Source organism: Sinocyclocheilus grahami, unplaced genomic scaffold (assembly GCF_001515645.1).
Source record: "Sinocyclocheilus grahami isolate Dianchi unplaced genomic scaffold, SAMN03320097.WGS_v1.1 scaffold135.1, whole genome shotgun sequence".
Lineage (NCBI taxonomy): Eukaryota > Metazoa > Chordata > Actinopteri > Cypriniformes > Cyprinidae > Sinocyclocheilus > Sinocyclocheilus grahami.
Window position 1 is genome coordinate 133,200 of NW_015505314.1, and position 15,459 is coordinate 148,658.

General features: G+C 36.6%; 1 protein-coding gene across 1 annotated transcript in view; it reads right to left on the reverse strand.

Annotated features, from left to right (window-relative positions):
- Positions 1 to 14,798, reverse strand: part of LOC107590977 (liprin-alpha-2-like) — a 147,358-nt gene extending 132,560 nt beyond the window's left edge. Inside the window, exon 1 of the mRNA XM_016279948.1 lies at positions 14,559 to 14,798. Coding sequence (XP_016135434.1) covers positions 14,559 to 14,795 — 237 coding nt within the window. The 5' untranslated portion in view covers positions 14,796 to 14,798. The remainder of the gene's footprint in view (positions 1 to 14,558) is intronic.
- Between the last annotated feature and the right edge of the window lie 661 nt (positions 14,799 to 15,459).

The following is a 15,459-nucleotide window of genomic DNA, read 5'->3' on the forward strand; positions in this document are numbered from 1 at the left end:
TGTGCGTGAACAGATGTGCTGTCGATTAAAGAGCCAAGCACAGAGGACACGTCTTCGTCTTGAGTGATTGCTTTACTGTGACAAATTTGTGAGGAAACACTCAAGGGGAAGAGGAGGTCCACGACAGGACAGGGCTCCGAGAACAATCCACAAGACTCCCTGTGTATTGTGTGGGAAAGTTCTAGGACTTCATTTCCATTTTTAGTGGGACGTTGCCGCATATTTATTTCATCAAAAGGAATCCCCCTGCTGTATCTCCGCCCCACTTGAATAGAGTAAGAGAGCTGAATAAAACAAGATTCATCTGTCTCTTTTCCTGTGCCGTGCTTCCAGCATACATCTGTGAACACAGCTGCAGGCACATTCACAAAATCATTGGCTGCATCCAAATTTCCATACTGAATATGACAGGGTGCAGTTTAAACATGTAGGATTTAGCATGAGGAACAACTTTCTTTTATGAATACAGAAGGGTCTAAACTGTAATGTACTGTTTTTGCATACTGTGATAAGCGGATAAGTGCACATATTTGCAAGCAGGCAGCTTCTATCTAATATATGCACAAGCAAAAAGGGTCAACCAACAGTCATCCCTGCATGCTGCTGACCCGTCAATGAGAAAATGAGAGTTTCAGCACAGGGAAGACTGTGATGTCCTGTGAGATCTGTCTACAGCCATGGGCACATTCACCCAGCAACAGAATGAGAGGCCTGACAGCCAAATATCAGACATGTTTATTTATATCCTCCACCTGTGTTAAGGCATTGACTTATGTTTTGTCATATATCAGTCTCATTCACTGACAATTTTCTGTTGATACAAAGCAGAGTCTACTGTTATTATTGGATGACAATGAGATAAATAAGAATATGAGTATATGTGAGTGTCCTTGTTTGACAAATGTATACGATAATGAGGAAGAACTGATACTGCATTCCATACATTATCGTTCAAAATAGAGTTTTTTTAATGTTTTTGAAAGGTGTCTCTTATGCTCACCAAGCCTGCATGTATATAGCCAAATATATAGTAAAAACAACAATACTGTGACACATTACAATTTAAAATAATTATTTTCTGTTTTAATATATTTTAAAATATAATTTATTCCTGTGATGCAAAGCTGAATTTTTAGCTGCCATTACTCCAGTCTTCAGTGTCACACGATCATTCAGAAATTATTCTAATATGCTGATTTGGTGCTAAAGAAACATTTCTTATTATTATCAATTGAATTACTATCAATCAACTATTTATTTGTTAGGATTCTTTGATAAACAGAAAGTTCAGAGAAACAACATTTATTTGCCAGGAATATTTTCTAACAATGTAAAAGTCTTTACTCACTTTTGATCAATTGAATGTGATGTTGCTTAATAAAAGTAATAATATCTTTCTTTAAAAATGACCCCAAAACCTCTCAATAGTAGTGTAAGTATGGAGGAGTGGCATTTACAAAAAAATAAGAAAAAAATCACTCATCAAATGTAATAATTACAAAATAAAAATAATGTAAATTAATTAATTTAAAGCATTTAAAACTATTTAATTCAATTAAAAATATTGTTAAATGTAAATAATAATAGTAAGTTAAAAATAAAAAAATCCGTAGTTTTTACAAAATAATTTTGGCAGCTGTGGGTGCCAGAATAATTTTGTAAAAAAAATACAGGGAAAAACTGTAAACACATTTACAGAACAAACTGTAAATATTACAGTATAAAACTGTAATATACAAACAAGAAAACTTGAATATACTGTAAACTAATCAATTCAACAACACACACTGCCACTAAAATCTGTTTTGTACCTTTAACATATACTGACAACCACCTTAATAACGCAGGTGGTAAAAGAGAAATCACATGATGAATCAAAGCTCATCACAACAGCTTTTCCATAAGCTGAAGTATATACTGGAGTCATTCACACAAACACAAAACACCATCATAGTAACACACGACACTTAAATAATGCAAGAAACATTCATTAAACAACAGAAGATGTCAAATAAAACCCAAATGTACATAACTGAAAACAAAAACTGTTAAGAAACATGAATATCCTATTTTTAAAAAAATACCTTCAATTGTGGAGTGTCACGCTGGGAATTCTGGGAATATCAGTTTACAGTTTTTGGCTGTAAATTATACGTTGATTTGTTCTTTTTTTACTTCTAGAAACTGTACAATTAACATTAATTTACAGCAAGTTTTTACAATATTTTAAAATGAGTTAAAATGACACTTATTTTTGTACAGTGTAAATAAATCGATCCGCTAGCATTTCATGATTGAAAAAACAACAACGAATAATTAACAGTACTTGACGCAAAGAAAAGTGTTTTGAATTTTTTTGCATTTTCTGCTACATGTCGGTTTCGTCATTTTTAAATGAATGTAACTTATTCACATTTTTATTTCTCAACTGTTAAAACTGAAAACTGATTTTAGTTTAAGTTGCACTCCTCCTCCTACTTCATATATATATATGAGACGCAAGAGCATAATGAGGGAGATTAATAGACACAAGAGCATAATAAGGCTGATCACCATTACAACCATTTTAGTTGCAATGACGTTTCCAAAACACCCCTTTGGAACGCCACCTTTCCAAAGACCAATCAATTTCCTTAAATCAAATTCATAGAGATGGCAGAAGCAGCCACAAACAACATCCTTATCTGAAGTAATACATTTGAATAAATCAGTAGCTAGTGTCTGGGCCATTGTCACAATGAAAATAAATGTAATCCCACTTAAACCTCTTAACCTGTACGCCGCCTGTGCACCAGCAGGGGAATTACAATCAGTTCCTCGTAGAGGTCGTTTTTAAAGGTTACAGGTTGTAATGATTAGGTGGGGGTCTGCAGCCGGAGGGGTGGCAGCGGACGACTGGCGTGGTGGAGTACCTGTGTGCTGATTACCCTGACGGCAGCCCAGCCTGTGGTGGGCTGCCGGCGGTTGGCGTTGAATGTACGAGTCTAACAGCTGTGCCCGCTGTGGGTGGGTAGAAGTCCTGGCGATGAAGAGAGCCAGGCTGTAATTATCACAACACAGGGGCTCAGGGAGAAAGAAGGAGAGAGAGAGAGGAAAAACAAAGAGAGACAGACAAGCTCAGTAGCCAAAGACATGAATGCTAACTATACACCCTGAGTATTCATCACAACTATCTGGAGTCAAGCCCCTTGCTGTGATCAGGGACAGACCATGTATGAATTATTCAGGAAAAATCCCTGAATAAGTATTAAGGCATGCTAGATCTGATCCCTTCAGTGCTGCTTTTCAAACCAACGGGCTGGGTAACAAGAGTTTGACGAAGCTGTTGCCATTATGCTTTCAACCATACAGCTAATACTGAAGGAACAGAGAAAGAAAAAAAAAAGAAAAGAAAAACACAACTGGTATTCACTCGTATTACTACTAAATCTAGTATTTAGGCAATCAGCATTATGAAATGAGACTTTTATATGTGTTGTGTGCTAAAACAATAACCACAAAGCCAAATTAAGTTGAAATCAATTCTAATTCGTTCTCAAATCTGATGTTTAAGAGTGGTTATCTACATCAGTTGGCATAGTAAGGATGTAATCATCCACACAATGCCAAGAGATTTTCTTCAAAAACTAAAGCCTTGTTCAGACTCAAAATCGGTTTCATTTTTTGTGATTTCAAACCACATCTAAATGTTTGAAAAAATCTAATTGTATCCAGGTTTTGACTACAAGCAACACTCATAAATGTATTTTTGCTTCTCGTCTGTCAACCCTAGGGTTTAAACATAATACCTTCAAAAACAGCTTGGTCTTAAAAAAAAGACTCACATTTTCTCTTTCAACAGTTATGTACTTATACAAAAAGCACTATTTTCTTTGAGGGACATTAAGCGTGTGGTAATAAGGGCAGGAGAATCTGTTAAAAGCTTTATATTGGTACATGTTTGAAAGACAGTATGCGGCCTTTAAAACGGCTGTAGGGATAAAGGAATTCTAAAAATCTCGCTGTACTTTTAATCCTAGCTTGTATGGGAATAACAGACAAATAAATCAAACTTTATGAATCGGTTCATGTTTATAGACTAAATTCAATCCATTTCCACTGGTTTTATGGCTTTGTGGCTCTCGTAACACTCCTGATGTTAGGTTTTGCAGTGCCAAATGGTCAGCAAGGGCAACAGTATTGAAACGCAGATGGCTGCTTGACTGAAAACTGTATCCGTTTGAATCTCCCGTTGTTACTTAAGCATTCCAAGCCGACTGTTTGTGACATCACCATCTATTTATGGCACGAAGTGAGGCAGTCAGAAGTTAAAAGGTATCCATTAACGGCCAGCTGCGCGCACAAAACATCAGCTCCCATTCTATATCTGTGAATCAGTAATTCTATGCTATTCATAGACCGGACATGGCTGATTGGGTTAGAAGCACTTTGAGACTGATCAAATGTGTAACGCTATGGCCTCTATCGATTACATCACTGTTCATTTATACAACAAATCCCTAATTAGCCTAAATAGAGGGCTTTCAAGTTAATGAGTTACTTTGTACAATCTTGAAGCATTAGCCATTAATCCATATGTCCCATTACATGTTATTACTAGGTAATAACCTATTAATAGACTATGAATAGACTATGAATAGTAAAATAGTAAGACATGCTGCAATATAAAAACATTAATTTGGTTTGTAATGGTGAAAGGTGAAAGGACATGACGTCAAGACTTCCTACTCTGCCAAGAAGGTCAGATTTCCCAACAAATCCAAGTAGCTAAATGGATGGCAAATGTAATCACCACACAATATTCTACATCATTCACTGTTCAAATGGTCAATATGTCTGGTTAGACATCCTAAAGGGTTTATTAAGACATTGTATATTAAATCTAAATCACTGCTAAACCTATGAGTCACGCTCGTTAAAGGTGTCGCACAGACTGCTGATGTCATCGAGGGCTTAGAGCCAATCAGTTGATGATAACTGCAGAATCTGTCCTTATAAGGCACACAAATCAACTTTCAAGTAAATGCTTTTTTAGAATGCATGCCCTACCCAATTTCCACCCCGTAAACTTCTATATCAGTTTACAAGATTGTAAACCGTGAGAACTGATCTCTGATGTCTCCAGACGCACTGGGCTAATGGACCTATTTGCTCACATGCATGGATGTAAAGCACTTGAGTAGTTGTACTTCATTACTACAGGCTACTTGAAGGGATAGTTCATCTAAAAATTTAATCTCATTTGTTTACTCACCGTCATGTTCTTCCAAACTAATTTGAACTTGGTCACCATCCACTTTCATTCTATGGAAAAGAGAAGCCTGAACATTCTTCAAAACAACTCATTGTGTGTTCCTCACAAGAAATTACACAGGTTTGGAACAATGTGAGGGTAAAAGTGAGGGTTTTCATTTTTTAGGAACAATATTCCTTTTAAGTATATTTTCTCTATAGCATCTACACCCACGGCTTTACCTTGACATCCAACGATACACACTGAGTTTTTGTTGCCAATATGAATGCATGATAAAAAAAAACATCTCTCAAGAGAGCAGTGAACAGAGAGGGCTGTGAGGCGCAGCGAACGATTTCTGCAGGACTTTCTTTCTCTCCAGGCTGTCGATCACAACTTGATGAATACCCGTGGGACATGGCCAACCACTTCCCAGCATGCCTTGCACTCATTCATATGGAATGGAGATGTCAGTGTCTATTTTGGTCCTTGCCCAAATTTCTATTTTAATAAGCGCTGTCAATATGCACACATTGAAAGACAGAGAGCTTCTTACTGCACTAAACATAAAACATACTGTAAAAGCAGGAGTTACAAGAGTGGGTAACAAATAAAAAGGAACATATAAAAAAAGGAAGTTATTTTTCTCAGGAAAATAAGTCTTTCAGTGGTGAGAATCACTATGTAGGAGGATACACTCCATACATGTGTTTGGATTGTATTAGGACTGCTTTTTTAATGATGTTAAACTGTTCTCAGGCCCAGATATTTTTCATAACTGTCAGGTTGAGGCAACCTGTCATACACACTACCGTTCAAAAGTTTAGGTTCAGCAGGATTTATGTATTTATTTATATTTTATGTATAGTCTTATTCGGTAAGAGCACATTAAATTGAGCAGAAGTGAAGTAGTTTCAAAAAGATTTTTATTTCAAATAAATGCTGTTCTTTTGAACCTTCTATTCATCATATTTTTCCACAAAAGAAAAATTACGCAGCACCAATTAAAGTTGTTTTAATGCTTTTGAAACAATAAGACATAGTTTCCAGGCAGTGAAATTGCATCTGAATTTGTGTCAAGTTTTAGACATTTTCACATGTGAATTCCAAATCAAATATAGCAGCACAATTTAACGTTCATAAAATATTTTTTATGTTTTTTGAAACAGTAATTCCTTTTCACTTCTTTTCCGATAGTGTGTAAAGCTTCAGATAAATTGCCAAAAATAATTTACCCTAATGGCACAAAATCGGTTATAAATGACAGAAATTAAATTAAAATTATGCATTTAAAAATGTAATTTAATTTAGCTGTATTTTTTCACATCCACAACCATAAACAGGAGAGGTTTATCTTTTATCCTTGGTAATAACAATAAAATTTTAGATTTTTTTGTTTGTTTTCTCAAAGAGATTTTTTTTTTCAGTTGCACATATTTTGCCATTCTGTTCCCCCCCCCCCAAGTCAACGTGAAGCTTAGATCCCTCTTTCAATATAAATTGGGTCTTAGTCTTAGTCTGATGACAAAGAAATGTATTAGCATCCCCAACCCCCACCATTACATGGCACAACTCAATATGTCATTCATGCATTAAAACATGACATGACAAAATTTACATGGAAACGTATGAACTCAACACAAAACAACATTTAGACAAATACCAAGTATGATGTTATGTTTTTTTCTCAACCCCTGTGGATTTATCTCGCTCTCACTCTCATGCTGTAGCATGAAGTGTTCATTTGGCCTAAGGGTCGAGTGAAGTAGGGCACAAACAATAACTGACGATCACATCGAATCATGTGCTGCCATGGAGGAAACCAGCTGACTGCATGAGCCCAGAAGACAGGAAGAGAATGAGACAGACGCAAGGAGGAAAAGAGAATGAGAGAGATGGAGATAAGAAGAATTTATTCATTTGCTTCATCACTTAACTTTCCACAAGCCCATCAAACCTCCCCATATCCTAATGGTACATTCCATGACTACACAATCCAGTGCACTGATTGGATGGTAAGAGACTGAATGATGATAAATGAGGAGGACGTGTTTGATTTATGATGGGGGACATGTTGTGTCTCTCTAACGACTCAGTTGCTGATGAATGCAACAGGACCATTACACCACACCAACACCATTCTGCTACAAAACGCCACTTTTCACCCATCCAATCAATTCTTGATAGATAAAACTGAGTCCTGCCCTGTATTTCACGTTGATATTCAGTTTCAATCAGAAATTATTTAATTTACGGCAGTAAAAATGTGTAGACAATGCTGTCATCATGAAATTAAAATTCACCTTATCCATTTTCTAAATGCCTGTTACAGATCTTATTGTAAACAATTTATCCATAGATACACTTTTTTAGATTCACAATTTTTTTTAAATAAAATGATTTGACTTCATAATGTTTCAGCAAAATCTCATAAATGGACCTTTCGGTGAAAATGACAGACTTCACTGTAAATTACAGTGTGCTTAATCTCCGGCCTTATTTGCAACATCCATCCACATCTCAAAATCCAATTAACAACCAATGCATACCTTCTTAAAAAATAAAGGTTCTTTATTAGCATCTATGGTACCATGAAGAACCTTAAACCAATTCCATTGGACAAAAGGTTCTTTACAGTGGAAAAAGGTTATTAAAAAATATTGTGGTTGGACAAAATAATGTGAACACCTGGGAAATAGCCACTATTTCCTTATTAAGGTGTTTTACCACCATTTGCCTTTAATACAGATTCCAACCTTCTTAGAATAGACAACTTTTGAATTTCTTCAGTGGAATGATGTCTATAACATCTGCCAATTGCTGCAGATATCTTCTTCTCACTCTTCTCTCCAAAACTGCCCACAATGGATTGATAATATTCAAGTTACGTGATTGAGCTGGCCAGGGCAGATGTTGAAGGTCATTGTGGTGCTCCATCTGTCCAGGTTTTATGATCATGACACCACCTATTTTCGCAGTTTAGCACTGGTGTTGGTGAATAACTGCAATTTCAGCTCTTTCATGGATGTTGGCTTTGTGAAGCTCTCTCTGATTGTTTTTGTTGAGTCTTCAAGGTGAATATTAGGGTTTGGTGCCATTTCAGTTCTGTGTTGTTTTGACTCCTTCTTAGTGTTTGCTTGTTTGAAGGTCCCTAATATTCACTTTTGGTTTTCGCCAACTATTTTTCTTTTTTTTTTTGCCATGCTTTGTTTTTCATAATCAGAGACTATTGTTCTTAAAGGGGTCATATGATGTTGCTAAAAATAACATTATTTTGTGTATTTGGTATAATGAAATGTGTTTATACTGTTTAAGGTTAAAAAACACATTATTTTCCACATACTGTACATTATCGTTTCTCCTCTATGCCCCGCCTTTCTGAAACGCGTCGATTTTACAAAGCTCATCGGTCTGAAAAGCGAGGTGTGCTCTGATTGGCCAGCTATCCAGTGTGTTGTGATTGATCGAATACCTCAAGCGTGTGATGGAAATGTTATGCCCCTTACCATATCGAGACAAAAACATAAAAACCCATTATAAACGAGGCATTTGTTGCATCCAGTGGGGACATAATTATGGACTATAATGAATTATACTGTCTTTTTACATGTTGCATCACGCTGCGTAAACATAAAACCATGTCTGCATTTGTGATCGGAGAAATGCCAAACAACAAGTGCTACTCTACACTGCTCAAAACTCGTGTTTGAATCGTCAGTGGCAAATTCTTTATATATAAAAAAAACGTACTTACAGTCTGTGAGTCAGAACAGCCGGTATTGTAGTCTACTCTACCAGGATCAGGAAACAGTCCTCCGTAAAATGTGCTGGACGCATCTGAATATTTGGGTTGAACTGTTCTGGAACAGTGTTGTAAATACAACTTAACCACTGATTTCTAGTCGTGTCCTCTTATGGAAGACCAAACAAAGTAGTTTCGCTTTCACAACGAAACATAGCGTCACACACTGCGGGCTTGAGTGAGCGGAGGCCGGAGGCCTAGTGTGAGCTGAGGCCAGCTTGAGTGAGCGGCGGCACGCGGGCTTGGGAATGGCGCGGCCAGCGGATTCGACGAAGGAGCGTCCGGCGGGCTTGCGGCAACCACATGTGACAACCCCGGGCTGGACTCTATCCATGGTGAAAGCCGATCCAGCGATCCACAGTGCGAAGTTGATGTATTGACGAATACATGACGAAGAGGATATCGTCCTCTTTTGGAAGACCAAACAAAGTAGTTTTGCTTTCACAACGAAACACACAGCACCTTCACGACATGGCAGTGGCGGCAACAACAATACTACAGTGAGAATAAAAGTTATGCCTGCTTTCTTAAGGTTACAGATGCTCCAGCTGAATGCACACTCATGATTTACCCTTTTTGGAACTCTGACAAGTCACCCATTTCTCACATGGCTTGTAATAAACACTGCTGAACACAAATTATACTACATTAGGGCTGTGCAAAAAAAACTAATGGGATTTTCATGCGAATCTCGTCAGTAAAGCCGCTTCTGGTGATTAGTAGTAAATCTCCAGCACGTACTTTCAGATGGAGCGGCATTTACTACACAAAGCCGTAGATCACTGACAAGCTACACAAAATCGCATTCAAAATCGGCAATGAATCGCCTGCAATTTTGAAGGTTGATTTTGTGTAGCCCTACTACATTGATATACAACCTAGAATATAGACTAATGTAATAAAAAATAATTGCGACATTTGTTCTTTCACAATACCTTTCACAAATTATATTAACCTCAATAATGGGTGTTCACATTTGTCCAACCCCTGTAATTCACACTAAGAAAAAAAAAGGTTCGAGGAACCCAAAAAATAAACTTTTGGAACCTTATTTTTAAGACTGAAGAACGAAGTCCCCACTCTACATTTTTTACAGAAGAAAAGATCTGCCACTACTATCATTTCATCATGACTTTAACCTAAACCAAAAAAACAACAACCATGTATTTATCATATTTGTTCACCCATTTAAAAAAAGAATTGCATTCAGCACATGAACTGACATAGGCACAAGGCAAACATCAAAACATGCCATCAACATTATGCATTCAGTCCAACACGGTCACTTGCAAAGAGTGAAATCCTTCGAGGAAAACCTGCTCCCACTGACAGTTACAGAGGGATGGTGCAGCATTATGAGTAGCTGGAGGGTAATCTAGTGAAGTCGAACGAACAATTGAATTTGTTTGTTTTAATTGGACAATGAAGGGTACCAATGGGTGTTCTGAGTTTGGACCCACAGCCCTTCCTTGCTCTCTCTTTCTCTTAAACTTGCTGACCCAGACTCAAAGTTGGCATTGATGTGTGCACACCACTTTGGCCTGATGAGTAAGCAGAACTGAACCGCACAGACAGAGGACAGGAGTCTACGAGACAAACCGAAAGAGCAACACAGGACATGGAAACAGGTGAAACTAGACAGCTGTTTAACCCCAGCAGCAAAAACACCCTTACAGGGATCTTAATTTAGTTTTCTGTGACTCTGTCCTGTCTGTCTGACCCTTAGAATTTAATGGACTGTGACTTTAGGACTACTATGTAATAAAACTAGTGAAAAAAGGTAAAAACGGTCATTTTGATTTCTTATGTTATGAGCTGTAATTCAACTCTGATTGCCGAAGGTGTAAATACACTTCAGCTTTTACACACTAAAGCACAGCTGGTAAATTGGGCAGTTACTTAAAAGGGCCAATCAATAGTAATGATTGTGTTTTAGTATAACGCAGACTAGAAATGACCTGAACTTTAGTGTTGTTGTTAAAGTCACAAAGTTGTGCCCTGTTTCTTAGCATAACAGTTAAAGGTTTGCTGTGAGAGCTGTTGCTGTGAAGAAGGACGCAAGATATTACGGTGCATGATATCACCATGCATCTCAGTTTTGAGCGTTAAGGTGTGTGTACAAGAGAAAGAGGTATCAGCTTTATATCAGACAGCCAATAGCTACAATCGTGTGGCTAAAACCAGGCCACTTCCTCTCAGCATCACTCCACCTTCCGTCTACTTCCTCCTCACTTTCCTGTCTCTCCTCCTCTTCGTCTGCAGCCGAGTTCACCCTGCAGCGATAATTCAGCCTATTTCATCTCCCTGCTCATCAAAGCCTAGATTTAACGCACAGTCTAAACCGCGAGCCCAAACCTCAGATGTTGTCAAACGCTAAAGGAGGTCAAAGTGTTGTTTCAGAAATGTTCCACATGTCTGCTCACTGTGGCTCAGATTCAAACAACCTGTTTACATTACCATCTACAAAACAAAGCCGTGTAGAGATACACTTTTTACACATTTCCAAACTGATGGTTTAAAAGTTTCCGGTGAAAAGGTAAATGACTACTAACATAATTTGTGCAGATTTTGTTACTTGTACCACATAGTGATTGGTTATTACAACTGGATTTTTGCTATTATTGTAATGCTATATATAACATAATATAATATGTATAAATAAATATTTAGTAATAATAATAATAATACGTTAATGCTATATATAATATAATGCATTATATGTATAAATAAATATTTAGTAATAATAATAATACGTTAATGCTATATACATATAATGCATTATATTATATTATATATGTATAAATAAATATTTAGTAATAATAAGAAGAAGAAGAATAACTTTTTTTTAAAATTATTATTAAATATTATTAGTGGTAGTAGTAGTACTGAAGTACAAGATAATATTATATAATAATTATAATAAATTATTATATAACAATATAATAATACTAATACTACTACTAATAATAAATATTTACTTTCTTTTATTTACTTTCTCTTAATTTGGATTCGGAAGTAAAGTTAATTTCCAAACAGTCTGCAAACTAGCCTGATTTCCAAAATAGTTTACTTTGTAATTAGTCAGTCCAATTTTTCCAATTTGATGCATTCAGCTCAATTCGCAAACTGTTTGTGAATAAAATAGGTGGCATTATCTAATTGAAAAGGCAATCGGCCAATCGCAATGCAGAAAAGGTGTTGCCACCTCTCAAGCGATGTTTCGACTGAATTATCTTGTTTTCCCTCATATTCACAGTCACACTCCAGGAGCTCAATGAGAACGCAATGAGCTCAAAGGAGGTATGAAAAGCTACTGGTCCTATCAAAACCAGACTTAAAAATAAATAAATAAATAAAATAACCCTTTGTGAAAAGCTATGAATAAACTGGTATTTAACTTATCAACTAAGCAAAAGCCTGCATCCATCATGCAATTAACGTAAACTGTGTAAAGTGGCCATTACAAACACCACCAAACAATCACTGTGAATAAAATCTATTTCAATGCCGTTTAAAAAACATTAGCAGACACTGTTCACGGTTTCTCAATTACAACAGCTCATAATAACATGGCTTTCCTGCTGGTAAACATCTTCAGAATTATTCCGCCAAAGAGCCTCGTAAAGCATTCGCATGGAGTCGATGTGGCAAGGGATAATAAAGCGCTGCCATGCTAATTAATGGAGTCGTTCGCATGCGTGTAAGGTCTGGATTGAGAGAAGTAACATCTGATTTCAAATGTGATCAGTAAACAGTGTGTATGAGTACCGTCATGACACAAAGACAATCAATACATTGTTATCGACCCGGTCGGTCTACAACGCCATTCTTCTCATAAAATAATTATGTAGCGCTGGACAGTAAAACAGCAAGAAATCAGTCACATGGTACATGTTCTTGTATCATCCTTTACTTACCGTCACATTGTTCCAAACCTTTCCAAAACGTTCTTTCTTTTGTAGAACGCAAAAGATGTTCTGAACAGCTTCTTGCTATTTTCTATGCATTGAAAGCATATAGTAAGCGAAAGCAACAGATCGTGTTGGAGTAAGATTTCACATAAAATTGCTGTAAGGCTTCAGAAAAATCACTTTTATGGTGTTTTTTTAAAGCTTAACAGCTCCTGGTCACTGAATGCCTTCATTGTATAGATAAGAGCAGTGTGGACATTCTTTAAAACATCTCTTTCTCTAAAAAAGAAAAATAAAGTCACACAGGCTTGGAACAGAAATGACAACAGACTGTTCATTGTGGGGAGAACAATCCCTTTTACATTTATTATAAATTTGCCTAATTAACACGGAAGCTTCAAACCTTTGGAGCCAGTAAGAATTTTTTGAAAGAAATTAATACTTTTATCTAGGAAGGACGCAAACTTGACAGTAACGACTGTCCTGAAATCTCGAAAGCAAATGTATTACAGTTTCCGCAAAACTATTAAGCAGCACAACTGTTTTCAACATTGATAATAATAAGAAATCTTTCCTGAGCAGCAAATCAGCATATTAGAATGATTTCTGAAGGATCATGTGACACTGAAGACTGGAGTAATGATGCTGGAAATTCAGCGTTGCCATCATTGGTTTATTTTTTTATGTATTCAACTAAAAAAAAAACGTAAATCGTGTTAATATTTCACATTATTACTGGTTTTACTATATTTTTGATCAAATAAGTGCAACCTTGAGTGACTTGCAAAAACATTTAAAAAACCGTTCAGACCCAAGAGCTGCGTGGTATATTGAATATTAGAGATATTATCTCAACAATCAAATAATCAATATAAAATGACAGAATACTGTAAACATTGAATATTGTAGAAAATGAAGATTAATGTGCAAATCAACACTCAAATCAACAACACCCCTTTTTCATAGTGTTAAACATACACCCCGTCGCCCTCATTACAGTAAGCAGCGCTAAAACCGTTTCTCCACCAGGAACAAGACTATCACTGAGGGAAAGTGAGAACTACCACACAACAAAACCGTCTTTTATTCTCCGCCAGGACCACAGAGACTTCTGGAAGGAGAACGGTAAGGACTTGTGACTAGAATTACTGACACACTTTTCCTTTGAGTGTCGAGCTAATCTGGTTTTAGTCGTGATTACGTAAGCCATCACTTTTTCCCGTGTCTCTGGGCAATAGTAGCGCAGGCTTGGTGATTTTTAGTCCTCTTTGTTCGGGAGGAGATACTTCAACGCAGATTTTAGCATCACCAGTTTCACCTGCTGCAATCACACATGGCCAGCTGTGACATGCTCATAGTTTCACAGTCTCTCAGCTGTGGAAAAATGTACCGAAATGCTCAGCAAAGGAACAAGCTAAATCTATTTAATGAGGCTGAAATTAACATTCAGCATTTCTTTCCACGACATTGCTGGTACTCCTATATCCTTATCGGAAAATGATCTCATTCAAGAGTTTTTTTTAGTTGGAACAAGCTGATATGTGGACCAGACTTTTTGCTTAAAGTCAGAAGTATGGTTACATGAGTTCCAGTTTGGGTGTAGTTGTCGTACCTGTGGCAGTGCGGAGCTGAGCTGACGCTGCAGTGAGTCCCGGTCATAGATGACGTCCTCCAGGTGCTGCTGGGCGAGGGAAAGGCTTTCTTGTGTCTCTCTCAGGGTGTCCAACAGACGGTCTCTCTCGTCAAGCATGTTCACCATCAACTGCTCAAAATGCGAGTCAGGGTCCGAGGCGCTGCTCTGGGAGCCACGCTGGTCCTCGCTGATCGTGGGCATCACTTCGCACATCATCTTCACCTGCTGAAAGAGGATGCATGCAATGGAAATATCTGTAAAACTGCTTTGAAACAGTGTGTATTGTGAAAAATGCTCTATAGATAAATTTGACTAGTCTTTAACTAGACTTGGTTCTGTAAAGAGATCAGTGTAAATAATAATGAATTAAAAACTGATGAAAATACAATTATCAAATCATTTACATCAAATGATGTAAATAATAATAATTAATTAAGTTTTATGTTTATACAAAATATATATATATATACACATTATCGTTCATAAGTGTAGTGTCAGTAAGAATTTTTTAAAGAAATTAATACTATTTATTCAGCGAGGATGCATTAAAATGATCAAAAGTGACAGTAAAGACATTTATAAACTTTGTAATATTTATAAAAGGTTAAAAATATTTCTATTTAATTTCTTGAAAAAGGTGTGTCACAGTTTCCACAAAAATATCAAGCATTGATCAAATTGATAATAATAGAAATATTAAGAAATGTTTCTTGAGCACCAAATCATATTGGAAGGATTTCTGATGGATCATGTGACACTAAAGACTTGAGTAATGGCTGCTGAAAATTCAGCTTTGCCACATTACATTTTCAAATATATTATAATAGATTTTTTTTTAATTGTGATATTATTTCACAGTATTACCGTTTATCTATATGTG